Source organism: Alligator mississippiensis, chromosome 15, assembly GCF_030867095.1.
Source record: "Alligator mississippiensis isolate rAllMis1 chromosome 15, rAllMis1, whole genome shotgun sequence".
In the NCBI taxonomy this organism is placed as follows: Eukaryota; Metazoa; Chordata; order Crocodylia; family Alligatoridae; genus Alligator; species Alligator mississippiensis.
In genome coordinates this window covers 3,491,517-3,519,216 of record NC_081838.1, presented here as the reverse complement: position 1 = coordinate 3,519,216, position 27,700 = coordinate 3,491,517, and the positions used below count along the sequence as shown (strand labels likewise).

Genomic DNA, 27,700 nt, shown 5'->3' with positions numbered 1-27,700 from the left:
CAGGGCCGGGGGCGGGGCTGGACCCTCCCCCGCGGCAGCAGGCGGCGGAGGTGGGGGGTGGCGGCGGAGCGGAGCGGCGGCCGTGAGTGCGGGGCCGGGGCCGGGGCCGGGGCGAGGCGGTGTCTGTCCTCTCCAGGCGGCCCCGGTCCGGAGCGGGGCGGGGCGGGGGGGGGGGGGTTGCGGCAGAGTCCGGGGCCCCGATCCGGAGCTGCGGGGTCCCTGTCCCGTCCAGCCGGTGCTGATCTGGCCCCGATCCGGACCGGGGGGGGGGATGTCGTTTCGTAGCGGCCCCGATCCGGCCCGGGGCTGTGGGTGGGGGTCTCTGGCCCGGGGCGGGGCGGGGCTGTCGCCCCCGGCCGCGGGCTCTAATAAAAGCCCGGGCGGTTCCGCAGCGGCCGGAGGTGCCTTATCAGCCCGCGCCGGGCCCCGGGGGCGCGTGTGCCCGGGGGGCGGCGTGAGCTGCCGCACGCCTGTGTGACACGAGTGTGCCCCGCGCCCGGCCTGCGCGTCCTGGACTCCTGGGTTCCGCGTGTGTGTGTCGGACACTTGCGTTGTGTCTCGGATGCCTGGGTTGTGTGTGCGCGCGCCAACGCCCGCTGCGTGTGTGTGTCTTGGACGCTTGGGCTGTGCGTGTGCCCGTGCACATGCATGTCCCGCACACCTGGGTCCCGTGTGTGTCTGTACTGCGCCCGGGACGCCGGAGGGGCGTGTGTGTGTGTGTCCGATACCGCGGGTGTGTGAGTGAGTGTGTGTGTGTGTGTGTGTGTGTGTGTGTGTGTACGTGTGTCGGACGCCTGGGCTGTGTGTGTGTACGTGTGTCTCGGACGCCTGGGTTTTGTGTGTGTGTGTGTCCGATGCCTCGGTTGTATATGTGTGTGTGTGCGTGTGTGTGCGCGCGCGCGCGTGGGCGTGAGAGTCCCGGACGCCGGTTCCGTGTGGCTGCCCCCGCCCGGCCCCGGCTCCCCGGGGCTCTGCCCTTCCGCAGCCCGCCGCATCTCCCCCGCACCCCCAGCCGCAGCGCGGGGGGGCAAGGCCGGCTAAAAATAATCCCGAGCCGCAGCGAGCCCCAGACAACGGCAGCGGGGAGGGGGCGGCCCCGGCCCCACGTCACCGCGGCCCCCCGCCGGGTGGGGGCGGGCAGGGGCAGGGGCTGCGGCTGGCTCTGGGGTGGGCTCTGCCAGCGGCCGAGTAGAACAGGGGCAGCCAGTTCTGGGGGGATGGCAGCAGCGCAGTGGAACGGAGGCAGCTGGCTCTGGGGGTCGCGGTGGTGTCACAGGGGGGAGCTGGGTCTGGGGGCCAGGGCTGGTGTAACAGGGGCAGGGGCTGTGGCTGGATTGGGGGGGCAAGGCTGGTGTAACAGGGGCAGGGGCTGTGGCTGGATTGGGGGGGCAAGGCTGGTGTAACAGGGGCAGGGGCCGTGGCTGGCTCTGGGGGTGCAAGATTGGTGTAACAGGGGCAGGGGCCGTGGCTGGATTGGGGGGGCAAGGCTGGTGTAACAGGGGCAGGGGCCGTGGCTGGATTGGGGGGGCAAGGCTGGTGTAACAGGGGCAGGGGCCGTGGCTGGATTGGGGGGGCAAGGCTGGTGTAACAGGGGCAGGGGCCGTGGCTGGATTGGGGGGGCAAGGCTGGTGTAACAGGGGCAGGGGCCGTGGCTGGATTGGGGGGGCAAGGCTGGTGTAACAGGGGCAGGGGCCGTGGCTGGATTGGGGGGGCAAGGCTGGTGTAACAGGGGCAGGGGCTGTGGCTGGATTGGGGGGGCAAGGCTGGTGTAACAGGGGCAGGGGCCGTGGCTGGCTCTGGGGGTGCAAGATTGGTGTAACAGGGCAGGGGCTGCAGCTGAATTGGGGGGGCAAGGATGGTGTAACAGGGGCAGGGGCCGTGGCTGGCTCTGGGGGTGCAAGATTGGTGTAACAGGGCAGTGGCTGCAGCTGAATTGGGGGGCAAGGCTGGTGTAACAGGGGCAGCGGCTGCAGCTGGATTGGGGGGCAGGGCTGGTGTAACGGGCAGGGTCTGCAGCTGGATTGGGGGGCAGGACTGATGTAACAGGGGCAGAGGCTATGGCTGGCTCTGGGGGGGCAAGACTGGTGTAACGGGGCAGGGGCTGTGGCTGGATTGGGGGGTAGGACTGGTGTAACGGGCTGTGGCTGGCTCTGGGGGGGCAAGGCTGGTATAACAGGGTCTGTGGCTGGCTCTGGGGGGGAAGGCTGGTGTAACAGGGGCTGTGGCTGGCTCAGGGGGCAAGGCTGGTGTAACAGGGGCTGTGGCTGGCTCGGGGGGCAAGGCTGGGCTGTGGCTGGTTCTGGGGGGGCAAGGCTGGTGTAACGGGCTGTGGCTGGCTCTGGGGGGGCAAGACTGGTGTAACGGGCTGTGGCTGGCTCTGGGGGGGCAAGGCTGGTGTAACGGGCTGTGGCTGGCTCGGGGGGCAAGGCTGGTGTAACAGGGGCAGGGGCTGCAGCTGGATTGGGGGGCAGGGCTGGTGTAACGGGCAGAGGCTATGGCTGGCTCTGGGGGGGCAAGACTGGTGTAACGGGGCAGGGGCTGTGGCTAGATTGGGGGGTAGGACTGGTGTAACGGGCTGTGGCTGGCTCTGGGGGGGCAAGGCTGGTATAACAGGGTCTGTGGCTGGCTCTGGGGGGGAAGGCTGGTGTAACAGGGGCTGTGGCTGGCTCGGGGGGCAAGGCTGGTGTAACAGGGGCTGTGGCTGGCTCGGGGGGCAAGGCTGGTGTAACAGGGTTGTGGCTGGTTCTGGGGGGGCAAGGCTGGTGTAACGGGCTGTGGCTGGCTCTGGGGGGGCAAGGCTGGTGTAACAGGGGCTGTGGCTGGCTCGGGGGGCAAGGCTGGTGTAACAGGGGCTGTGGCTGGCTCTGGGGAGGCAAGGCTGGTGTAACAGGGGCTGTAGCTGGCTCTGGGGGGGCCGGGTCCCCATGGGCTGTGCAAGGGCTGTGCAAATTCCTCGCACGCCAGCGTCCTGCTGGCCAAGCTCCCAGGAAATTCCTCCCTGCTCTTCCCGCTAGGCCATGCGCCTGGCCCCTGTACTCCCCCCCCGGGGGTTCCCACCTCCCACCCAGGCACCGACCCCCTTTCCTGCCCCACATCCCAGCAGGATCCACCAGGCCTGGCCCGGCCTAGCCGCCCTCCAAGGTCAGAGCCGGGCCTAGATCCTGGGCGCCTGGGTTGGCTCCTACTCTGGGAGGGGACTGAGGGGGGGTGAGCAGGGGCTGGGCGCCTGGACGCCTGGCTTCTCTCCAGCTCTGGCCCTGCCGTGCTGCCTGCAACGGTGTTTCCATCCCTCCACCCCTCTGCCCACCCCCAGGCAGCCCGTCCCCCTCCCCAGGCCGCCCTGGGGCCCCGCACCCCGCCAGCCTGGCACGGAGCAGGAAGCCAGGACGCTGTAAACATTTTGCAAGTTTACCCGAAAAAAACTTCTGTTTTGCAAGAGAAGAAACTTCCGCTTTCCCACCCCAGCCCCAGCCGCAGTGCCCAAAGGAAACGGCACCTGCTGTGCCCCACCCCAGAGCCAGCTGCATCCCGGGAAGGGGCCCTTACCCCACCCCGGAGTCAGTGCCCCTGTTTGTCTCAGGTGCTGGCAGGCCCCACCCCAGAGCCAGCCGTATTTCAGCCCTGCGTCCCCGGCTTCCCAGGCCCCACCCCAGAGGCAGCCATGTCTCTGTTATGCTCAGCCACCAACACCCATCATCTCAGTGCCCAGCTGTGTACCCCCAGCCCCTGCCCCACCCCAGAGCTGGCTGCATCTGTCCTCGGCTGCCGGCACAGCCCCCCCGAGTCAGCTGCAGCACAGACCTGGATCCCCAGCCCCAATCCCCACTATAGCTGGTGGCTTCTGTTCTACTTGGCTGCCAACACATCCCACCCCAGTGCCAGCCGCATTTCAGCCCCATGTCTCCAATGCCTGAAGCCTCACCCCAGAGGCCGCCGCGTCTCTGTTACACTCAGCTGCTGATCCCCCACCCCTGGCCCCAGAGCTGGCTGCACCCCAGCTCAGGACCCTATATCCCCTGCCCCAACGCCCCCCAAATCAGCCACCCCCCCCAGCTCCACAGTGACGGTAGCTCTGATGCCTCTGCTGTTCCCACAGCTGCCCTGACGACCTCTAGGCAGCAGCGGTGACCCCTGACCTGACCCAGGCAGCACCGGGGGGCGCGGGGAGATGAGTCAAACACAGGAGAAGGAGGAAGACCCCACCCTGGACCAGCTCATCCATGGCTGCATCCAGGCATTCGGTACTGGGCATGAGGGGGCACAGGAGGGGGAAGGGGGGCAGCCAGCAGGGGGAGCCCTGCCCTGCCCTGCCCTGCCCAGGCAGCCCCCATACAAGCTAAGCGGGGGGGGGGAGGGGTTGGAGTGCAGATGGGAGACCCTGCACAGGGCTGCCACAGCACTGGGTGGGCTTGGAGGGGCTACAGGGGGGCTGTGCCACCCTAGAGGCCATGACGGGGTTCAGATTTAGGCTTGGGGTGGCATTAGATGGGGTCCCCAGGGAGGTCTCGAGGGTGGCAGGTTTGGGGGTGCCACGGGTCCAAAGAGGTGGGTTGGGGGGCCCAGTTAGGAGTGCCAGATGTCCCTGGAGTTCCTAGGGGGGTCTGGGGGCTCCCAGGCTGGGGGTGTATAGAGGGGGCCAGGGGGGATCCTTCAGGGCCGAGGCTGGGGGTGAGGGGGTTGAATGGAAGGCTTGGGGGGTCTTTTGGGGGGCCTAGACTGGCAGTCCATGGGAGGGTCCCTGGAGTGGGAGTGATGGAGTCTGGGGGGTGTTTTGGGGGACGCAGGCTGAGGGTGATGGGTCTATGGGGGCTCCTAGACTAGGGGTCTGTGGGGTGGAGTGGATTGGGTCTAGGGGGGATACCTGGGGTCTCTGGGGGGTGTCTGGGGGGTACAGGGGGCTCAGGTTAGGGGTGATGTGGTCTGTGGGGGAGGTTTGTGGGGGTCTATTGTGGTGGCCTGGCAGGTAGGGGGGCTGCTAGGCTGAGGGTATATGGGGGGGTCCTTCAGGGGAATCTGGGGGTGCCTCGGGAGCCCTTTCTGGGGGTCCCTGATGCCCCTTCCTCCCGCAGACAATGAGGGGCAGGTGCGGGACCCCGAGCTGGTTCGCATGTTCCTGATGATGCACCCCTGGTACCTGCCCTCGGCCCAGCTGGCCGCCCGCCTGCTCCGCATATATCCTTCCTCCAGCAACCCCCGCTCGGCCCCCGGCTGCTTGAATCCCTGGGGACCCCCTCCCCAAAAGACCCTCCCCCAGGGCTTCTGGGTTCCCCCCCTTCCCCACATGGGGTTGGACCCTTAACTGCCCCGCACCTACCAGCAGTCCAGCGGCGAGGAGAGCAGGTCCCTGCGGGTGAAAACCTGCCACCTGGTCAGGTGAGTGTGTCGGCCCGGCCCGGCCCGGCCCGGCCCAGCCCAGCCCGGCCCTCCCCCCACCAAGCTGGCTGCAGCCCCCCAGGGCCTATTCCCAGCCCCCCCCCCACCAGCCGGTGCCTCTGTTCCACTCGGCCACTGGTATGTCCCACCCCAGAGCCAGCCTCATTTCAGTCCTGTGTCCCCAGGGCCAAGGCCCCACCCCAGAGGCAGCCGCATCTCTGTTCTACTCAGGCACCGACACCTCCCACCCCAGAGCCGGCTGCGCTCCAGTGCCCAGCTTTGTACCCCCAGCCCCTGCTCCACCCCAGAGCTGGCTGCATCTGTTCTACTCAGCCACTAGCACAACCCACCCCAGCGCCAGCTGCATTGCAGCCCCATGTCTCCAGGGACCCAGGCTCCATCCCAGAAGCAGCTGTATCTGTTACACCCATCCGCCAACAACCCCTGCCCCCCCCTCGCGGCCACACCCATGTACCCAGCTTTGTACCCCCAGCCCCTGCCCCACCCCAGAGCTGGCTGCATCTGTTCTACTCAGCTGCCAGCACAGCCCACCCCAGAGCCAGCTGCAGCACACACCTGGATCCCCAGCCCTGACCCCCCCAGAGCCAGCAGCCTCTGTTCCATTCAGCTGCTGGCACATCCCACCCTAGAGCCAGCTGCATTGCAGGCTTGCGTGCCCAGGGCCCAAGGCATCTCTGTTACACTCAGCCATCAACACCCCCCACCCCAGTGCCCGGCTTTGTAACCCCATCCCCTGCCCCACCCCAGAACTGGCTGCATCTGTTCTACTTGGCTGCCAGCACAACCTCCCTCCCTGAGCCAGCTGTAGCACAGGCCTGGATCCGCAGCCCTGATGCCCCCAGAGCCGGTGGTCTCTGTTCTACTCAGCCGCTGACACATCCTACCCCAGAGGCAGCCGCATTGCAGCCCTGCATCCCCACGGCCCGCGTCCGCCCCAGAGACAGCTGCAACCTCCTCCCGCCCCCAGGTACTGGATTTCCGCCTTCCCGGCCGAGTTCGACCTGAACCAGGACCTGGCCCAGCAGATCAAGGAGCTGAAGGCAGCCCTGGCACAGGATGGCAACCGTCGCCATAGCAACCTGATTGACATCGAGAACGTGTAAGGAGGCGGGGCCCCCATGGGGGCAGGGCTTGGGCCAGGGGTGAGGCTCCGCCCAGGTGCCCTGGAGGTGGAGGGTTCGGGGGCACCTGGTGTGTGTGAACATGTATGTGTGCGCATGGGCATGAGTGCATGTGTGTATGTGCACACACGTGTGAGTGCATGTTAGTGTGAGTGCATATATGTACAAGTGCACATGTGGGTGAGCATGCAGGTGTGAGTGCATATAGGTGTGTGCACACATGGGTGAACATGTAGGTGTAAATGCACACCCATGTGAGTGCATATGTGTGTGAGTGCACAGGCATGTGAGTGTATGCTGGTTAGTACACATATGGGTGTGAGTTCATGCTTCTGAGTGTGCATGGGTGTGAGTGCATACACTTGTGACTGCACATGCTTGTGATTGCACACATTTGTGAGTTGAAACGTGGGCCCACAAGGGTGCACAAGTGGGCCCAGGCCAGGCCTGGCCCATGGGTTTGGGTGTGCATGCATGCAAGTGCTGCATGTGCACAAGCTGGCGTGTGCACAAGGGACCCTGCAAGGTTTGCTAGCTCTGGCCCACATGAATGTATGACGACTTGCCCTCGTGTTTGCACGTCCATGTGTGAACAGAGTGGGGATGAGTGCTGATTAGTGTGTGCATTATTGATGGGTGCTTGCACACACCACCTGTGCACAGCTTGCCTGCCCTTGCATAAGCACATGTGCTGTTGTAGGGGTTTCCTCATGTACATGCACAAGCATGTGCTCTTGCACATCTGTGTACCTGTGCATGCACATATACAGCTGCAGGCACTTGCGTGTGCTTGGCTTGCATGCACTTGCACACATGTGTGCCTATGCAAGAATAAGTGCCTGCACAATTGTGACTGCCATTGGCATGCATTTGCACACATGTAGATTTGCAGACATATGCATGGCACCATGGCTGCTTGCACAAGTGTGTACAGAGCCACATGTACATGTACAAGTTTGTGCTCAAGTTAGGTGTACTTGCACACATGTATGCTTGCATGCACATGCCTTCACTGCAGGTCCTTGCCCAGGCCTCTTCCCTGCTGAGGTCTGAGTAACGCTTGCATGCACTTGCACATGCATAGGCTGACACAAGCCTGCGTACTTGCAGGAGTGTGCGTGCAGCTGCATGTGCTTGCATGGGCACGTATGCATGCACAAGCACCTGCTCTGTCTGTGTGTGCAGTTGTACACACAAGTGCACACACGAGAGCACAGTTGTGTGCTTGCACAAGTAGGGGGGGTGCTGAAGGACCCCTGGGAGAGGGAAAGCAGGTGCCTGGGACACAAGTGCACACTGGTGCCGTGTGCTCACCGCATGCCTAACCACCCTTCCCCTCCCATCCTGGAGCCAGGCCACGGCAGCAGTGGCGCCGGCAGCTGACCCAGCGTAACCCTGCGGCCCCCAAGCGCAAGACCTCCCTGCTGCTGGACCACCTGGAGCCGCCTGAGCTGGCCGCACACCTCACCCTGCTGGAGCACCGCGCCTTCGGTCGCATCCTGGTGCGAAGGCCGGGGGGCCTGGGACCATTCTGGGGGCTGGGGGACCCTTTGGAGGGGGATGGGGGGGCCTCTGGGAGGAGGGAGGGGAGCTGGGGGGATAGGGGGGCCCCTGGGAGGGAGATAGGGGTCTGGGGAACCCCTGGGAGGAGGCTGGAGGGCATGGAGAAACCCCTGGGAGGGGCCTAGGGGGTTTGGGAGCCCCCAGGGAGAGGGAAGGGGGGTCTGGGGGGCCCTGAGACAGGTCTGGTACTGGGGGGTTGGGGGTGCGGAGGGGCCCTAGGGGGTCCTGACCCCCCCCCGGGCGGTGCCAGTTCCAGGACTACCACAGTTTCGTGACGCACGGGGCCACAGTGGACAACCCGGTGCTAGAGCGCTTCATCGCCCTCTTCAACGGCGTCTCGCGCTGGGTCCAGCTGCTGGTGCTGAGCCAGCCCAGCGCCCCCCAGCGTGCCCGCGTGCTCGCCCGCTTCGTGTGCGTCGCCCAGGTACTGCACCCCGCCCCGGGGGCCCCTCACTCCCAACCCGCAGCCCCCTGACCCCCCAGGCCTGCTGGTGCCCCTCACTCCCGACTTGCAGTCCCCGGCTGCCCCCAGCCCTGTGCCCCCTGCCCCAGCTCCTGTCTGCATTGTGAATCCAGCCTGTTCCCCCCCCGCCCCGTTCTCTCCCCGTCCGTCCGTCCGTCCCCTGCGCCGGCGCTGTCTGTCCGTGCAGCACCTGCTGGAGCTGCAGAACTTCAACACGCTGATGGCCATGGTCGGGGGCCTGAGCCACAGCTCCATCTCCCGCCTCAAGGAGACGCACGCCCATGTCGGCTCTGAGACCACCAAGGTGCCGGGAGAGGGGCTGGGGGGAGGCTGGGAGCTGAGAGCTCGGGGCACAGGGGGGTGCGGAGGATTGGATGTTGGGTGCTCCGGGCACTGGATACACTAGGTTTTTGATGCACTGGACATTGGGTGCATTGGGTGCTGGGTGCACTGGCTATTGCTTGCACTGGATCCTGGGTGCTCTACATACTGGTTGCACTGGGTGCTTCAGGCACTGGGTGCATCGTGCTGACCCCTGCCCCCTGCCCCGGGCCCAGCTGTGGGAGTCGCTGACAGCCTTGGTGAGCTCAGAGGGCAACTACGGGCAGTACCGGCGGCACCTGAGCCGCAGCGTGGGCTTCCGGCTGCCGGCACTGGGCGTGCACCTCAAGGACCTGGTGGCCGTGCACCTGGCACTGCCCGACTGGCGCGATGCTGCCCACACCCGCCCCCACGCGCCCAAGATGCGCCAGCTCTTTGCCATCCTCGACCAACTGGCACTGGTGCCTGGGCTGCAGCCACCCTGCACCGCTGACCCTGACCTGCTCAACCTGCTCGCGGTGAGGCCCCCGGACCCCCCTAGCCCCCCCGACCCACTCAGACTGCTGGCAGTGAGACCCCTCTGACGTGCCCCCTGCCCCACAGGTGTCGCTGGACCAGTACCAGACTGACGACGAGATCTACCAGCTCTCGCTGCAGAGGGAGCCCCGCAGCAAGTCGGCCGTGAGTGTGCGTGAGCGTGCAATGCACAGGAGCACGTGTGAGGCAACTGGGAGTGTGCATGGATGTGCAATGCATGGGGTGTGCAAGATGGCAGGAAGTGTGCACAGGTGTGCAATGCACAGGGGCATGTGTGAGGCAGCTGGGAGTGTGCATGGGTGTGCAATGCATGGGATGTGCAAGATGGCAGGAAGTGTGCACAGGTGTGCAATGCACACCTTTGCACATGTGCAAAGTGCCCACGAGTGTGTGGGTGCATATAAAAGGAATCTGGGAGTATGCATGGGTGTGCAACACACAGGGGCACATGCAAGGTGGCTAGGAGTGTGTGGGGGCATGTGTGAGGCAGCTAGGAGTGTGCATGGGTGTGCATTGGATGGGGGCATGTGTAAAGGGGCCAGGAATGTGTGGGGGTATGTACAAGGCAGCTGGTAGTGTGCATGGGTGTGCAACACATGGGAATATGTAAGGTGGCTGTGAGTGTGCACTGGTGTGTGATGCACAGGGACACATGTGAGGTGGCTGGGAGTGTGTGGGAGCACATGGAAGGCAGCTGGCGGTGTGTGTGGGTGTGTGATACATGGGGGGGTGCAAGATAGGTGGGGGTGTGCAGAGACATGCAATGCACGGGGGCACATGCAAGGTGGCCAGGAGTGTGTGGGGGCACGTTAGCCAGCTAGAAGTGTGCATGTGTGTGCAACACATGGGGGTGTGCAAGGTGGCTGTGTGTGTGCACTGGTGTGTGAAGAATGGGGGCACATGTGAAGCAGCTGGGAGTGTGTATGGGCATGTGACACATGGGTAAGTGTGCAAGGCAGCTGTGTATGTGTGGCTGTCTGATGCATGAGGCACGTGCAACATGGATGTGAGTGTGGGGGTGTCACACAGGATTGTGTGCAAAGCAACCCTGAGTGTGCATGGGTGTGCAATGCACAGGGACATGTGCAAGGCAGCCGTGCATGTGCGTGGGTGTGCGCTGCATGGGGGTACATGCAAGGCAGCTATAAGTTTGTGGGGGCGTGTGCAAGGTGGCTGGGGGGGCATGTGGGTGTGCAATGCACAGGGATGTATGCAAGGGCAGCTGGGAGTGTGTACAAAGGCACAATATATGGGGGTTGCTGTGAACATGCTTGGGAGTGTGACACACGTGCCAGATGTCTGGGAGTGTGCGCAGGCATGTGGTGCACGGGGACGCATGCGAGGCAGACATGAGCGAGAGCAGGTGTGGGGTGCACAAGGGCTGGTGTGCAAACCCCGTGTGTCTGTGTGCAGCCATCCAGCCCCACGTGCACCGCCCGCCCGCCCGACCTGGACGAGTGGGCGCTGGCCGCCAAGCCCAAGCCCGACCCGGCGCTCGTGCGAGAGCACATTGAGAAGATGGTGGAGGTGGGCCGGGGCTGGGGGAGGGCCTGGGGTGGGGGTGGGATCCAGGCTGGGGCCGGGCCTGGGACCAGTTTGGGGGGTCTAGGGCTGCAGGAGGGGTCCTGGGACCAGGCTGGGGGGCAGGGGGTTGAAGACTGGGGGGGCCACAGGGCTGAGTCCGCGTGCCAGGAAGGGGTGCTGGTGCCGGGGGGCTCCGGGGGGGCTCAGGCTCATGTCCCCCCCGCCCTGCAGTCGGTGTTCAGGAACTTCGACGTGGACGGCGACGGGCGCATCTCGCAGGCCGAGTTCAGCATCATCCGCAGCAATTTCCCGCATCTCTGCCAGTTCGGGGACGTGGATGAGAACCAGTGAGTGCCCGCGGGACCCAGGCGTCCGCCCCCTCCTCCCGGGGAACCCAGGTGCTCGGGCACCCCCACCTCGCCCCCCAGCTCCCACTCCCCTCCCGGCGCTGGAGAGACCCCAGGCGTCTGGGCTGTCTGCGCCCCCGTGCTGGAGGGGACCCAGATGCCCGGCTCTGCCCGCAGGGACGGCTGGATCACCCGGGACGAGATGGTCTCCTACTTCCTCAAGTTCAGCGCGGACGTGGACGGCAGGATGGGCTTCGTGCACACCTTCGCCGAGAGCAGCTTCCTGCGGCCCGTCGCCTGCCGCCACTGCAAGAGCCTGGTGAGGCCCAGCCCCCACGGCCCCCCGAGCTGGGGGGACCCCGGCCTCTGGGACTCGGAGACCCTTAGAAGGCAGACAGGGAGGGGGGGGGGTCGGTCTCCTTTCCTCCTGGGGGTGGATGAGGGCCCCGGGGGCTGGCAGGGAAGGGGTTAAGACAGCCCTCCCACCCCCGCTCACCCCCTTCTCTCTCCCCCAGATTTTGGGGATCTACAAGCAGGGGCTGAAGTGCCGGGGTAAGTGTGGGGCCAGGGGGGACCCCTGGAGCCGGCCGCAGCCCCCTGCCCCCTGGGCAGCTGCCTGCTCCCCTCAGCTCTCCCACCCCAGAGCCAGCTGCAGCCCAGCGCCCTGGGGCTCTTTGCGGGAAGCTGGGGGGTGGGGGGGTCCTGTGGGGTCCCCCCAGCCCTGCTGACCCGCCCTCCGGTCACCCCAGCCTGCGGCGTGAGCTGCCACCGGCAGTGCCGGGACCGGCTGCACGTCGAGTGCCGCAAACGGGCCAAGAGCTTCAACCTGGACGGGCCGAGCCCCCCGCCCCTGCGCTCCTTCAGCTTCTCCCTGCCCCGGCCCAACCGGCACCCCCCAGGTACGGACCCCAGCGCCCGGGCCCCCGGCCCCTCTGCTCTCGCCCCCCAGCCCCCCTCCCCTCCCAGCGCTGGAGAGACCCGGGGCCCCCAGCCCTCCTCACCGCCCGGGTACCGGAAGCCAGTTGCAAGCCCCAGATAAGCTCCCAGCTCCAAGCACTTTCCTGTTTTGCTGCTTCCAGCAGCTGGGGGGTGGGCGGTGGGTCCCCAGTCCTTGTCCTCCCTGGGCAGGCTTCCTGCAGGCACCCCCTCCCCCAGAGCCGGCTGCCCTGTTCTACTCTGCTGCTGACATGCCCCACCCCAGAGCCAGCTGCATCACAGCCCCAGGGCCCAAGGCCCCACCCCAGAGCCAGCCACATCTCTGTTCTACTCAGCTGCCAACATCCCCCTCCCCAGAGCCAGCCATGCCCCAGAGCTCGGCTTTGTACCCCCAGTCCCTGCCCCACCCCAGAGCTGGCTGCATCTGTCCTACTCAGCTGCTGGCACAGCCCACCCCAGCCCCAGCCGCAGCACAGACCTGGATCCCCAGCGCCGATGCCCCCAGAGTTGGCGGCCTCTGTTCTGCTTGGCGGCTGACACATCCCACCCCAGAGCCAGCCACATTTCAGCCCCAGGGCCCAAGGTCTCAGCCCAGTGGCAAGCCATATCTCTGTTATACTCAGGCACCAACAACCCCCACCCCAGAGCTGGCCGCACCCCAGTGCATGGCTTCCTACCAGCAGCCCCCGCCCCACCCCAGAGCTGGCTGCATTGTAGCGGGGGGCAGGTGCCAGCGCTGGTCTGTGTCTCCACAGAGATCCCGGAGGTGGAGGTCCAGGCTTTGGAGGACGGCGTCTTCGATGTGCACCTCTGACCCGGAGACGCAGGTGCGGGGGCCTGGATGCCTGGGTCCTCCCGGAGGGGAGCGGGGCCTGGGGGTGAGAGCAGGCCAGGAGCCCGGACACCTGGGTCCTCCCCAGCACTGCGGGGGGTGCCCTGACCCTGTTCTCTCTCCCGTCCAGGTCTTCTTCACCCCCAGCTCGGACCCTCATCTTCCTCCTCCTCCCCCCACACTGGAGACCCCCCTCAACAAAGCCCTGGTGACAACAGAGACCCCCTGGGGGGCCCCGCATGGAGGAGCAGCCCCCATCCAGGGTGGGGAAGGGCTGGGAGCCTGGACACCTGGGTCCCTCCCGGCATTGGGAGCGAGGACTCCTGGGTTCCTTCAGGGGAGGGGGGGAGTCTGATGTGACCTCCCCCCTTGGTGTCTGGGGGTAGGGGGCCTGGGGGGGCGCCTGCCACTGTACAGGTCCTGCTGTGAATAGTCTCAGAGTCCCAGTAAAGTGCCCGTGGGCCCCAGTGTTCGGCTGTCCTTGTGTGTCTGTCTGTCCGAGCAAGCACAGAGCCCCCAAGCCCCCCGCCAAGGGGGCTGGGGGTGGGAGCAGAGGGTGCTGGGAGCCCGGATGCCTGGGTTCTCTCTGGTGCACAGAGAGAAATAACCCAGTGGGGCTGGACTGCGATATGGGGAATCTTGCTGGGATGCAGCCAGTTCTGGGGTTGTGGGTTTCGGCAGCTAATGGAACAGAGGTCTGGCTGCCTCTGGGGTGGGACCTTGGGCCCTGGGGCTGAAATGCGGCTGGCTCTAGGGTGGGACATGTCAGCAGCTGAGTAGAACAGAGGCAGCTGGTTCAGGGGGCATTGGGGCCAGGGGGCCAGGTCTGAGCTGGGGCTGTGGTGCGCTGTGGTGGCAGCCAAGTAGAACTGGTGCAGCTGGCTCTGGGGTGGGGCAGGGGCTGGGGTACAAAGCCAGGTGCTGGGGTGCGGCTGGCTCTGGGGTGGGGGGTGTTGGCGGCTGAGTGTAACAGAGGTGCGGCTGCCTCTGGGGTGGGCAGGGGAGACATGGGGCTGCAATGCAGCTGGCTCTGGGGCCAAGTGGAACAGATACAGCCAGCTCTGGGGCTGGGATATGGGGCCCCTCACTGGGATGTGCCCAGCTCTGGGGTGGACCACAGGATGGAGCCATGCCCCTTGGCCTTGCCCCTGGCCTCCCATCCCAGCCCCCAGGCGATGTCCTCAGAGCCCCAGCAGGGGGCACTGGGGGCTGGGGCAGGAGCTGGGTGCCTGTTCCACTTGGTTGCTGCCCCCAGAGCCAGTCGCAACCTCTGGCTGGTGGCTCGGCCGGGGCAGATGAGGTCCGGTGCCATGTAGGACCCATCTATACCAGGGCTCGGGGCTGGAGCAGAGCCGGCAGGGCCCCCATGCCAGGCAGCGCGGGGTACTGTCTAACTAGGGCTGGTGAGACCTAGCACCAGGCTTGGGGGGCTCCACCTGAGACCCTGGGCAGGGCCCCAGAGGCAGCTGCAGCCTGGGGGGATGGGTGTGGGGCTGGCCTGGGGCCCAGGCCCAGCACTCCATGGGAATTAGCAGCAGCAGTAACGAGTCCCCTGCCCGCCACAGGCCTGTCCCCCCTTGCGGGGGAGCGGGTGTGGATCAGGTGCTGCCACCCCAGGGTGCGCCCATGCGGGAGGGTCTGGACCCCCCACCCCAGAACTGGCCACAGTCCAGGCACTGAACCCAGGCATCCGGGCCCTGCTCCTACCCCGTCTCCCACCGCCGAGAGAGCCCAGGTGTCTGGCCCCATCCCCGTAGCCTGCCGGTGAAGCTGGTTCCTCGTTCCTTGTTCCCTGGTTTCATAGTTTCTGGGGTCAGAAGGGACCTGAGCAGATCATCAAGTCTGACCCCCTGCCCTGGGCAGGAAACGATGCTGGGGTCAAACAACCCCGGCAAGGTGTCTATCCAGCCTCCTTTTAAAGCCCCCCGGGGTAGGAGCCAGCACCACTGCCCTTGGAAGTAGGTTCCAGATCCTAGCCGCCCTGACAGCGAGGTAGCGCCTCCTGATGTCTAGTCTGAATCTACTCTGTCAGCTTGTGACCGGTATTCCTTGTTACTCCCGGTAGTGCTCGGGGGAACAGGGACTCTCCCATTGCCTGCTGGTCCCCTTGGCCATTTTGTAGACGGCCACCAGATCCCCTCTCACCTTCTCTTGTGGAGGCTGACCAGGTTCAGGTCCCGTCGCCTCTCCTCGTAGGGCCTGCCCTGCTGCCCCTGACCATGCGGGTGGCCTCCTCTGGCCCCTCTCCATGTTGTCCACATCCCTCCTGAAGTGCGGTGCCCAGAACTGGACGCAGTACTCCACCTGCGGCCTGACCAGTGTCGCGTAGAGGGGGAGGATCACCTCCTTGGACCTGCTCGAGATGCATCTATGAATGCACGACAAGGTGTGGTTGGCCTTCCTGACCGCGTCCCCGCACTGTCGGCTCATGTTCATCTTGGAGTCTAAAATGACTCCAAGATCCTTTTCTGCCTCTGCGCTGACGAGAAGGGAGTTCCCCAGCCTGTAGGTGTGCTGCTGGTTCCTCCTCCCCAGGTGCAGCACCTTGCACTTGTCAGTGTTGAACCCCATCCTGTTCTCATCCGCCCACCCCTGTGACCTGTCTAGGTCCCATTGCAGCCTGTCCCTCCCCTCTAGCGTGCCCACCTCCCCCACATCTTAGTGTCATCTGTGAATTTGAGCAGGGTGCTTTTTACCCCCTCGTCCAAGTCGCTGATGAAGATGTTGAACAGTGCAGGCCCGAGGCCCGAGCCCTGGGGACCCCACTGCTCACATCCCTCCAGGTCGAATAGGACCCGTCCAGCACCGCTCTCTGGGTGCGGCCCCACAGCCAGTTAGCGACCCATCTGACTGTGTAGGTGCCGGCACCACAGTCCCCTAGTTTTTTAATGAGAATGGGGTGAGAGAGAGTGTCGACAGCCTTCCTGAAGTCCAGAAAGACTACATCCACCGCGACACCTGCGTCCAGGGCTTTTGTGACCTGGTCGTAGATGGCCACCAGGTCGGTCTGGCAGGAAGCTCCAGGCTGGTCTGTTCCAAAGCTCCCTGTGACCCAGGAAAGGCCATGACCACGACGGGGACCGGCCGCAGAGGGAAAATCTCGCCCCAAAGAGCAGCCAACTCACTAAAATAACAAATAATCCCATGGCTCAAATCCAGCGCCTGAATCTGGCTGGGGTCATAGAGAGGGAGCCAGGATTAAAATGGGATTATGGGGATGGGGTTGGAGTTGAGATCACACTGGGATTATGAGGAAGTAACTGAGAGTAGAATGGGACTATTGAGATGCAGTTGGGATGAGGCTGGGATTATGGGAGAGGAGATGGGATCCTGCTGGGATTATGGAAGAAGAGATGGGGTCAGACTGGGGCTATGAAGAAGGATCTAGACAAGGCTGGGATTATAGAGAAGGGGCTGGGATCAAAATGGGATTTTGGAGAAAGTTATGGGATCAGAACAGGATTATGGGGACGGAGCCGAGACAACACTGGGATTATGGAGCAGGAGTTGCAAGAAGGCTGGGAATATACAGACAGACCTGGGATGAGGCTGGGATTATGGGGCAGGAGATGAGATGTTGGTGGGATAATAATCCTATCATAAACCCAGTTTCTTCTCCTAATCCCAGCATTTTTTCAACTCCTTCCCCATAATCCCAGTGTGTTCCCTGCTCTTTGTCCATAATCCCAGAGTGATTCCCAGATTCTTTTTAGTAGTCCCGGCCTGATCCCAGCTCCTTCCCTATAATCCCAGCCTCGTCACAGTTCCTCTTCCATAATCCCTATAATCCCAGCCTCATTCCAGACCCTTTTCCACCCCTAGAGGACCCAGGGATCTGGACCCCCAGCCCCGCAGACCCCAGGTGTCCAGAACCCAGGTGTTGGAGCCCCAGCTCCCCTCTCCTCTCCTAAGGAGCCCAGGGGGCTGGGCCCCCATCCCCAGAGCGCCCAGGTGTCTGGGCCTCAACCCCCCACAGAGGACCCAGGCGTCCAGGCCCCCGTCTCTCCCCAGGTACCCCCTGCCCCTCCCAAACAGCCCAGGCGTCCGGCCCCCGTTTCCCCGCAGCCTGCGGTTGATGCTGGCTCCTTGTTTCCGGTTCCTTGTTCCCAAGTTCCTCTTGGCTCAAGAAAGGCTGAGACCACAACGGGGACTGGCCGCAGGGTTGGGGGGGTTAAATGTCAGATAATCCCATGGCTCACATCCAGCACCTGAATCCAGAGCTGGGATTCTGGAGAGAGAGCTAAAATTAGGCTGGGATGGTGGGGTTGGTACTGGAATTAGACTGGAATTATAAAGAAGGAGCTGAGAGGAGGTTGAGGATTATGGGGTTGTATCATGGATCGGGCAGGGATTATGAGGAAGGAGCTGAGTTGTGGCTGGGAATATAATCCCATCAGGACCCCAACTCCTCCATTATACCAGTGTGATCCCAGATTCTGCCCCATAATACCAGCCTCATCCCAGGTCCTTCCCTATAATCCTGGCCTCCTTTTGGCTCCTAATTCATAATCCCAGTCCTGTCCCAACTCCTTTCCCATAATCCCAGCCTGATCCCATCCCTTTCTCCGTAAAACCAGCCTCGTCTCAGATCCTCCTCCATATCCCCAGCCTGATCCCATCTCCTTCTCCATAATCCCAGTGTGATCTCAGCTCCTGCCCCATAATCTCAGCCTCATTCCAGGTCTTTTTATATAAATCCATTTTTCTCTCAACTCCTGCTCCATAATCCCAGTTTTGTCTCAACTCCTCCCCTCCCCCATAATCCTGGCCTGATCCCATCACTTTCCCTATAATCCCAGCCTCGCCTCAGATCCTTCTTCATAGCCCCAGCCTGACCCCATCTCTTCCTCCAAAATCCTAGGGGGTTCCCAGCTCCTCCTCCATGATCCCAGTGTCATGCCAGCCCCTCCCCCATAATCCCAGCCTCGTCCCAACTGCATCTCCATAGTCCCATCCTACTCTCAGCTCCTTCCTCATAATCCCAGTGTGATCCCAGCTCCAACTCCATAATCCCAGCCTAATCCCAGCTCCCTCTCCATGATCCCAGCCTGGCCCCAGCTCCGGATTCAGGCGCTGGACTCAAGCCATGGCATTATTTGACCTTTTAGTGGGTTGACCGTCCTTTGGGGCGAGACCTTCCTTCCGCGGCTGGTCCCCGCCGGGGCCGGGGCCTTTCCTGGGTCACCGGGAGCTTTGGAAGGAGGAACCGGGAAGGAGGAACCAGCTTCAACCACAGGCTGCAGGCGGGGGCCCGGACGCCTGGGCTCTGCGGAAGGGCAGGGCTGGGGGACTCTTGGGGGGACGCTCGGGTCCTTCTTGGGGGGGGCAGGGCAGAGCTCGGACCCCTGGGTTCTCCGCGAGACAAGGGGAGGTTGGGGGGAGACGGGGGCTCGGCCCCTGGGTTCACTGGAGGAGGGGAACGGCTGGGGTGGGCGCAGGGTGTCCCCAGCCCCGAGCCAAGGGGCCTGATCCTGGCTGCTGGGATGCAGGGGGGAGGGGACCAGGTGTCTGGGCTCCTGCCCCCCCCCCCCCAGTGTACTCACCCCTGGCCCCTGCTCCTCCCCAGGGGAACCTGGGCACCTGGCCCCCCAGCTCCCTTCTCCTCTCCCAAAGAGCCCAGTGTCCTGGCCCCCATCCCCAGGGGAGCCAAGCACCCTGGCCCCCTCTGCCCCCAGGCGCCCCCTCCTCCTGCAGGGGCCCCGGCCCCCATCCCCAGGCCCCCCTCCTCTCCCAGGGGACCCAGGCGCCCGTGCCCCCCTCTCCCAGAGACCCCAGTGTCCTGCCCCCATCCCCAGGGCCCGGGTGTCCCCCCCGCCGTGGCCGAGCCGGGCCGGGGGCGCGCGCGGGCGGGCGCGGATGCTGCGGGCGGCGCGGGGGCGCGCGGGCGGGGGCGCGCGGGGGCGGGGCCGGGCGCCGCTCCCCATTGTCTCGCCTCCGCGCGCCGCCGCTGCCGCAGCCGGATCCGGATCGGGACCGGGGCCGGGCCGGGCCGGGCCGGGGCCGGAGCGGGAGCGGGGCCGCAGGTACCGGAGCGGGGTGCTGGGGGGACCCCGGGCCCTGCCGCATCCCTCCCCCGCCGTCGCCAGGGGGTTGCCATGGCGTTGCCGTGGGGACGGGCGGGGATGCGCCGGCTCGGACGCCTGGTCCTCTGCGGGGGGATGACAGCGCCGGCGGGGGGGTCCTTTGGGTGGGGGGGGCGCAGCGGGGGGCGCTCAGTCGCCGGGATCCGGGGGTGACAGCGGGGGGGCCCCCTCTCTGCAGACGGGGGGGTAGATGGGCTGTGCCCCCCCAGGCCCCCCCCCGAGCTGCGGCCCGGCCGGCGGGTGTTGCCCAGGGCTGGTGGCCGCGTGTGCCCGCGTGTGTGCACGCGTGTGCTCGTGTGTGCCCGCGTGTGCCGCCCGCCCGAGGGGGTTGTCTGTCTCCCCCATCCTCCCCCCCCCGACCCCCGTCCCCTTACAACACACGCGTGTGCCCGGCCGTGTGTGGGACACTCCCCAGGGGGCCCGCACACGCGCGTGCACAGCCATGCTGGCCCCCGCCTCCAGCAGGGCTGGCGTGGGCCTGAGCCGGGCACTTCCGAGGGGGCTTGCACACGCACCCACACACACACATGCTGGCCCCTGCCTCCAGCCAGGCTGGTGTGAGCAGGGGTGCCCGAGCCTTAGCACACGCGTGTGCCTCCCCTAGGCCTCCCCTTCCCTCCCCCCAGTCCACCAAGCCCTGCGGGGGGGGTCCGGGTTCCTGCTGCCCCAGTACCAGCCCCCCATCTCCCTGTCCTGGGGGGCGCTGAGGCCTGGATCCAGCCCGGCCCCACCCAGAGCCCCGGGCATGGGGGGGCGTCCTGGGGGCAGACAGGGGTTGGGGAGTTGAAGGGGGCAGGGGGAGACTGGGAGAGCCCAGGGGGGGCAGAGGAGGCCTGGGGGAGTGTTGGGGGGGCTAGAGGGGGCCAGGGGCAGAATGAAGGGGGCTGGGGGCTGGAGGGAGACTTGGGGGCCCAGGGGGGTGGGGGCCTAGGGGCCTGGGAAGGGTCTGGGGGATTGGGAGGTCCGGGGCTGTCAGAGCAGACCTGGGGGTCTCTGGGGGGGCAGAGGGGGTGGGGGAGCCGTGCTGGGGGGCTGCAGCACGGGGTGAGATGTCTGGGGGGAGCCCAGAGCTTTGCGGTTCCCCCCCAGGCTCTGGCTGCCGCCCCAAGCTGTGTGCGCCCCACACCAGCAGCTGGGGAGTGCTCCTGGACGCCTGGCTCCCCTGCCCCACGCAGACCCCAGGTGACCTTGGGCCCAGCCCTCTCTGCCTCAGTTTCCCCAGCTCCTCTCTCTCCACCCCCCCCCAACAACAGCCCATGCCACCTTGGGGGGTCTCCCTGATCCCCCCCACTCTGTTCCCCACCTTCCTTGAGAGCCAGACAGGGTCCTGCCAGCCACGTGCCCAGGCGGTGCGTGCAAAAGTGTGTGGATGCATGCACATTCATGCAGGTGTGCGCGTGCATATGTGTGTACACACATGCACGTGCATGTGCATGAGTTTGCATGGGTTGAGTATGTGTGTGCCTGAGTGAAGTTTGTGAGTGTGGCAGGCACAAGTACATGCATATGTATAAGGGCGCACACACGTGTGCCAGGGTACACATCCGTGGGAGCACGTGCACAACACAGCATGTCCATGGGAGTGCACATGTTTGTGCATGGTCTGAGTGCTTGTGTGCATAAATGCATGTGTGTGAACATGTAAGCAGGAGCCTATGGGTATGTGCAACAGTGCACATATTTGTGTCAGGGTCCACACCCATAGCAGCATGTGTGCACAAGACAGTACATCAGTTTGAGTGTGCATGTGTGTATGTGCAGAGTGTGCAAGGGTCAAATGCTTGTGTGCAGAAGAGGGCATGGGTGTGAGCGTATGGAGGCTTGAGTACATGGGCACGTGTGCACACGCATGCCAGGCTGCCAACTGGAGGAGAGCATGTGCACGAGAGGGTGTGTGCACAAGGGTGCACAGGTCTGCAGCCTGTGAGGGTGTGTGCCCATGGGGATCTGCATGTATGGGCACACATGTGCGCATGTGTGTTAGCGTATGTGTGTGTGCCAAGCTGCAGGGTGCTGCTCTGGGTTCCCCCCCCCCACGCTGAAAAGCCAGCCTGACACCCCCAGAGCTGGTAGCCCCTGTTCTACTTGGCCACTGACACGTCCCACACTAGAGCCAGCCGCATTTCAGCCCCGTGTCCCCAGAGCCCAAGGTCTCTCCCTAGAAGCAGCTGTATCTCTGTTACACTCAACTACTGACACCCCCCACCCCAGGGCCAGCTGCATCCCAGTGCCTGGCTTTGTACCCCCAGTTCCTGCCCCACCCCAGAGCTGGCTGCATCTGTTTTATTTGGCCACTAACACAGCCCCCCGCCCGCCCCCAACCAGAGCCAGCTGTATTTCAGCCCCGTGTCCCCAGGTCCCAAGACACCAGCCTAGAGGGTGGTGGGAGAGGGCTCAGGGGTCAGAGGTCAGCATCTGGGCCAGGCCCATCCACCCCAAAACAGCTTTTGAACCTGGCTTGGGGCCGAGTGCGTGTGTGTTTGTGTGCGTGTGTGTCCTGGACACCTGGGTTCTGTGTGTGCATGTCTGTGCATCCTGGATGCCTAGGTTGTGTGTAGTAGGTAGTGTGTGTGTGTGCATGCGCACGCGCGCGTGCATGTGTGTACATCTGTGTCTCCAGAGCGTGAGCCCACTCTTCAAGGGGGTGAATGTGTCTGGGCACAGTGTGTGTAAGGGGTCCATGTACAAGTATGAGTGGTCTGTTTACACATGGGGTGTGCACATGTGTAAGGCTGTGTGTGCACATGCCAGGGGTCTCTGTGCCTGTGCCAAGCAGTATGCATGCGTGCATGCATGCACTTGTGTGTGTGTGTATATGCAGGGATGTGCCACACTCACACCAGGCCCATCCTCAGCCCTGGAGGCCACTGTGCAAATTGTGTGTGAACACTTGGGGCTCCTGGTGGGGTGCTGCTTACACACCCATTTGCTCCAGGGCTGGGGTTGGAGGGACAAGAGAGATCATCTCTGACAGCTGCAGAGAACCCGGGCATCCGGGCCCCTCCCAGCAGTGGCTGACTCAGTCCCAGTCCCAGTGCCCCCCCCGGACTGGGCTGAGACCCTGCACACTCATCTCATCCATGGGGCTAGGGCTGGGTGGGGAGCAGAGGGAGGCAGGGAGGAACTGGAAGGGCCAAGGGCACGTGCGTGTGCACTTGCACATGTGTGTGCATGGAGCCAGAGCAGAGTGCCAGTGTCCATGCGTGTGTCCTTGCACACATGTGTGAGATGGGATGGGAGTGGAGCCTGGAGGGTGGGTGCTCCCATACAGGCATAAGTGTGTGGGCTTGAATGCATGTGCGGGGGCCTGTACAAGTGTAGGAGAGGAGTCTATATGTGTGTGGGGGAGCTTGCACATGTGTGTGTGCATCTGTGCAAAAGCAAGGAGAGCTTGCACATGTGCGCCCATCTACATGTCTGCGTGCTTGCAGAAGCGTGTGTGGTCTTGCACAAGTGATTCTATGATTCTAAGTGTTTGCACACGTAGTGTCTGTGTACACAGGTGTGTGCATCTTTGTGCAAGTGTGCATGCATGCAAGTATGTGTGTACTTGCACAAGTGCATGCACATTCATGTCTGTGTGTGCTTGCACAAGCATGGGGCAGAGCAGGTGTGTCTGAGAGGCTGGAGCCAGGGGAGGGTAGGTGTGCAACAGGGTGTGTGTGTGTGCAAGAGGGCTCTGTGGGCGTACTTGCGTGGGGTTGGGTCCTGGGGGCCCGGACGCCTGGGTTCTCTCGTGATCGTGGAGGGCAGTGGCGCCTGGGGCAGCAGCTCTCCCGGTCTCCCACCCACACGCCGACCCTCCCCAGCTTCCCAAAGGTGCCAGGGGGCTCGGGCACGGCGTCCCCTGCTGGCTGCCCCTGGGTGCTGGGGAGGAGCCTGGCCCTGCCCCCCCCCATGTGGGTCTGGGGGCACCAGGGCCATGGCAGCATCTGGGGAAGGATCTGGCTGTGACCCCCCCCATCCCTGCCCCCCTGGACTGGACACGCGTGTTGATCTGCACTGCCTTTGCCGGGGGCGCATGGAGGGGCACAGCTGGCTGGGGGGTGGGGGGAGCCCGGACGCCTGGGGTCTTTTCCACTCTTGGGGGGGTTACCGAGGCCAGGGCCTGAGTCGGGGCTTGTCTTTCCCCCCTCCCAAACCCTTCGGTGTTATTTAAAACCAGCCACACAACAGCCCTGCCCCCCCAGCCCATGGGGGGGGTCTGGGGATGGGGGAAGAAGCTGAGAGCCCCCCCCACCCTGCTCCAGCCTGGGCCCTAGGATCAGGCCTGGATCAGGGCCCCCTGCCAGGGCAGCCCCTGTCCTCTCCCCCAGACGGACACGTGATGGGGGGGGGGGGGTGGCTGGACCGGGAGAGCTGCAGGGCTGGACTGGGGGGGTCCTGACTCCGTTCCCCCCCCACCCCCCATCCCTTCTTCTCCCTGCGACCTTCACAGCGCCCTCCGGGAGCCTCGGCCGATCGATGCTGCGGCTCCGGCAACGCGCCGAGGTGGGAGCAGGGCGGGAGCCCGGACGCCTGGGCTCTCTCCAGTGCTAGGAGGGGAGGGGGCTGGGGTAAGACCGGGGGGGGGGGGCTGGGAGCCCGGACACCTGGCTTCTCTCCAGCTCTCGGGGGGGGGCGGGGGGGAAACCCTACCAAGGGGTTGGGGATTGCACCCCTGCACCCAACCACCACTCCTCTCCCCGCGCAGGGAGAGAGCCCAGGGGTCCGGGCTCCCGGCCCCCCGCTCGCCCCCCGCCCCCACGGCTCTCCCAGCGCTGGAAAGAACCCGGGCGTCCGGGCTGCTAGTGCCCTGCCTTCGCACTCAGGGTGTGAACGTGGCTCTGGCACGCTGGGCCGTGCTCGGTGCTTGGGGAGGGATCGGGTTTCCTCGCACACGCACGTGTTGTCGGGCGTGGGCTCAGGGGCATGCACTCCTGTGTGCAGGGGGGGGCTGACGTGGGGCCTTGGCCGGCCCTCGAGTGTGAGCCATGTACGGGTGCGATCGTGGCACTGGTTTTGTGGACACGTGTGTGAGGCGCTCGCACGGGGTTTGGCACGCGTACCTGTACGTGGGGTTTTGCACGAGATTGGTGATTTGCAGGGCCTAGTGGGTAGAGCAGTGCCTGGCTGGGGGTCTCTGAGCTGTTGGGCTCCCCCCGGGCAAGCAGGCCAGGCTTGGGGCCCGGCTCCCCAGGGCTTGGGGGGGGGGGGGGTCTGGCCCAGAGGAGCCCCCCCACCCCCCCAGCAGGTGCAGCAGTTACCGTGATTGGCTAATTATGCGGCGCATGCTAATGGGCCCCGTTACCCAACGAGGGGCGCCGACGAGGCCGGGTTATAAATAACCCGCTGCGCCTCATTTGCATGATGCCGTCTCCCCGGTGCCCATGTTACCGCGGCGACAGCCCCCCCCACCCCCCTGATTAGAGATGTTCATTAAGGGCTCTGCAAGGGCAAGGGGGGGAGGGAGGAGGCTGCAGGGGAGAGCCCCCCCCCCCAGGGCCCCCTCCCCCTAGATCAGAGCCCAGGCGTCCAGGATCCCGGCCCCCCTGCTCTCACCCCCAGGCCCCACTCCCCTCCCAGAGGAGCCAGGCGTCCTGGCCCCCAGCCCCCCTGCTCCCACCCTCTGTGTCGTGTCCCCCCGTCCAGCCTGGGCTATGACCCTCCTGCCCCAGGATCGGGCCCAGCTAGCCCAGGGCCGCCGGCTCCAAGCCGCCCGGTCCTCGGGGTGCTGGAGCAGGGAAGTCAGGGAGGAAACGGGTAGGGCTGGTTTGTGGGGCGAGGGCCCAGACGCCAGGGTCCTGTGGGAGGCGAGTGGGGGCTGGGGGTGAGAGCAAGCGGGCCAGGAGCCCGGACACCTGGGTCCTCCCCAGCTCGGGGGAGCCGTGGGGCCTGGTGGCTTGGGAGGGCCTGGGGGACCCCTGCATTCCTGTGACCTGCCTGGGGGGCTTGAGGGGAATGACCCCCCCAGTGCCCCCATGCTGCCCCCCCTCCTTGGCTGTGACCCTCTTGTTGCCAGCAGGCCTCATGGGCCCCCCCTCAGGGCCCTGCCCTTGATGCTGGGGGGCTGATCTTGGGGGGGGGGCTCTGCTTGGGGGCTGAGCTGGGCTCCTGCTCCCCTCCCCGCTCTTCCCGCCGCGGCTGGGTTATAAATAATGCCTCGGTGGCAGCGCGGTAACGAGATGCAGATTGTGGGGGGGGGGGCTGGGGGGGTTGCGGCGCTGTCTGACAGGCAGTGACAAGGGTGATCGTGCCGGTACGGCGCTCGCTGTGTGGGCATGTGCACGCGCGTGTGGCAGCAGTGGTGCCCGAGCTGGTGCTGGGGCCAGTGGGAGAAGGTGGCTGTGTGGGGTCCTTGTGCAGGACACAGGCCTCGTGCAAAGGAGCGATTTCTGGTGCAAGGGAAAGGAGGCACATGTGCAAGGGGCCACGTGCCAATCGTGTCCCCAGCTGGAGGGTGGCAGGGAGGGTCCCTGTGCAATGGGCACAGCCATGGAGAGGGGCGTGGTGTCCCTCCCCCCCCCCGCATGGTGATGGGGAGGGTCCTTGTGCAAGGGATGTGGCCGATGGTGCAGTCAGGGGGCAAGTTCCTTGTGCAAATCACGCCATGGTGCAAGGGGCTATGGGACAGGTCCCATGCAAATCGCACCATGGTGCGAAGGCTCACGGGGATCCTCGTGCTCATAGTGAGGCGTCGGGGCGGGGCTTCGATGGTATGGTCTTGGTCTGTGTGAATGGTACAGTCCTCCCTCTTGCCCTCCCTTCCCCTCTGGCATGGTACGGTCTGCCTCCAGCCCCTCCCTTGTGACAGCAGGAGTGGTACAGTCCTGGGCCCCTGAGGGTGGCAAGGAGGAGCTCTCAGGAAGCTGTGATTGGCTGCCTTTCCCCACATGCTCCGCCTCATCTGGGGGAAGGGCAGCCAATCAGAAGGCAGGACTGCAAATCCTGTGAGATTTTAGTATTCTCGTGGGGTTGGGGGGGGCGTTGACCTTAGCCTGAACCACGATGGCTGCCCCTGCCAGTGCCCCTGGGGATGGGGTGTGGCCAGGGGTGGGGGCGTGGCCAGGAGCTTCCCTGGGTGGGGCCGGGAGTTGGACACCTGGGTTCTCCCAGGCTCTGGGGCTGCTGGGGCTGGGGCCGTGTTTGGGGGTCCCTCACCCTTGTGCAGCCCCCCTGCCTCGCTGACCCCCGTCTCTCCCCCCATTGCAGGTCCAGCCCTCTCACGAGACGCCCCGCGGACACCGTGCGCACGCGGGGGCCCCCGGAGCCACCCCGCCGCCCTTCATCGATCGGTCCAGCCGCCACGTCGCCCGTCGGGACCTGAGCGCAGCGACCTTTGTCCCTCCACCGCCCGGAGCATGTGGAGGAGGCCGTGACCTGCCCGGCTGTGCTGGCGTCCATGCCTGGGGGCCGCGGGGGGCTCGGCGACCTGGCGTCTCCTCGGACTGCTCGCTCGGACACCGGCGCCGCTCGCCACTGAACGGCCGCCACAGAGCGCCCCCCTCGCTGCCCACCCCCCCCATGCGGATCTAAGGGGCCGGCGGTGTTGGGGGGGGGGCGCCCAGCGTTGACGGCGGGGACGGGCACCATGGCCCTGCTGCCGCTGGCCCTGCTGCTGGGCGCGCTGCTGGGCCCTGGGGCAGCCGCGGCGGCGCTGGAGTTCGGGGGCGCCCCGGGGCAGTGGGCCCGCTACGCCCGCTGGGATGCCGGCGCGGCCGGGGAGCTGAGCTTCAGCCTGAAGACCAACGCGTCGCGGGCGCTGGTGCTGTACCTGGACGACGGCGGCAACTGCGACTTCCTGGAGCTGCTCATCGCCGAGGGGCGCCTCCGCCTGCGCTTCACCATCTCGTGCGCCGAGCCGGCCACGCTGCACCTGGACACCCCCGTGGCCGACGACCGCTGGCACATGGTGCTGCTGACCCGCAACGCGCGGGAGACCATGCTGGTGGTGGACGGCGAGGCCCGCGTGGCCGAGGTCAAGTCCAAGCGGCGCGACATGGCCGTGGAGAGCGACCTCTTCGTGGGCGGCGTGCCCCCGGACGTGCGCCTCTCGGCCCTCACCCTCAGCACCGTCAAGTACGAGGCGCCCTTCAAGGGGCTGGTGGCCAACCTCAAGGTGGGCGACATGCCACCCGCCCTCCTGGGCAGCCAGGGTGTGCGCAGCGACGCCGAGCACCTCTGCGCCCGCCAGAACCCCTGCGCCCACGGCGGGCTCTGCACCGTGCTGGACGGCGAGGCCCACTGCGACTGCAGCATGACCGGCTTCCAGGGCAAGTTCTGCAGTGAAGGTGAGGCTGTGCCCGCGGCCGTGCCTGGGCACTGTGGGGGGGCATGAGTGGCCCTTGGGGGGTCCTGGAGAGGCCCTTCAGGGAGGGGTTAGGGGTCCTGGAGTGACCTATGCGGGGGCCGGGGTGAGCTGGGGAAGGCCTGGGGCAGCTTTTGTGAGGGTAGTTGGATGATGAGTGGGGCTGTGGGGGGCGCGGGTGGTCCGGGGGGGGGAGGGTCTTGGAGTGGCCCTTCAAAGAAGGGTTTGGGATCCTGGGTTGACCTGTAGGGGGCAATGGGGGGCTGGGTTGAGCTGGGGAGGGCCTGGGGCA

At 65.4% G+C, this 27,700-nt stretch overlaps 2 protein-coding genes across 8 annotated transcripts in view; both read left to right on the top strand.

Annotated features, from left to right (window-relative positions):
* Window positions 1-13: 13 nt before the first annotated feature.
* On the top strand, window positions 14-13,506 carry RASGRP2 (RAS guanyl releasing protein 2). Of its 4 annotated transcripts, none has more exons than XM_059718474.1 (17): window positions 14-82; window positions 4,097-4,241; window positions 5,070-5,172; window positions 5,311-5,373; window positions 6,362-6,493; window positions 7,870-8,017; window positions 8,329-8,502; window positions 8,729-8,845; window positions 9,099-9,380; window positions 9,466-9,549; window positions 10,813-10,926; window positions 11,155-11,270; window positions 11,448-11,589; window positions 11,786-11,822; window positions 12,020-12,169; window positions 12,962-13,033; window positions 13,169-13,506. In XM_059718474.1, the coding sequence occupies exons 2-16, from the start codon at window positions 4,169-4,171 to the stop codon at window positions 13,018-13,020; spliced, it is 1,794 nt and encodes a 597-aa protein (XP_059574457.1). In that variant the 5' UTR covers window positions 14-82; window positions 4,097-4,168; the 3' UTR covers window positions 13,021-13,033; window positions 13,169-13,506. The 4 variants fall into 4 exon arrangements, with proteins under 4 accessions (XP_059574457.1, XP_059574458.1, XP_059574456.1 ...); XM_059718475.1 differs by lacking the exon at window positions 14-82 and adding an exon at window positions 2,825-3,141; XM_059718473.1 differs by lacking the exon at window positions 14-82 and having other exon boundaries at window positions 3,162-4,241.
* Window positions 13,507-18,955: 5,449 nt separating this feature from the next.
* The window catches only part of NRXN2 (neurexin 2), a 101,653-nt gene continuing 92,908 nt past the window's right edge, over window positions 18,956-27,700 (top strand). For all 4 annotated transcript variants that reach the window (XM_059718386.1, XM_059718385.1, XM_059718384.1 and 1 more), the window contains exons 1-2: window positions 18,956-19,061; window positions 26,313-27,391. In XM_059718386.1, coding sequence (XP_059574369.1) covers window positions 26,692-27,391 — 700 coding nt within the window. In that variant the 5' untranslated portion in view covers window positions 18,956-19,061; window positions 26,313-26,691. The remainder of the gene's footprint in view (window positions 19,062-26,312; window positions 27,392-27,700) is intronic.

Excerpts from the sequence above, each read along its gene's own strand:
- RASGRP2 (XM_059718474.1), top strand. The coding sequence starts at position 4,169 with ATGAGTCAAACACAGGAGAAGGAGGAAGACCCCACCCTGGACCAGCTC. Across the intron at positions 8,846-9,098 it reads TCGGCTCTGAGACCACCAAG|CTGTGGGAGTCGCTGACAGC; the intron begins GTGCCGGGAGAG and ends CCCCGGGCCCAG. Across the intron at positions 11,271-11,447 it reads GGGGACGTGGATGAGAACCA|GGACGGCTGGATCACCCGGG; the intron begins GTGAGTGCCCGC and ends CTCTGCCCGCAG.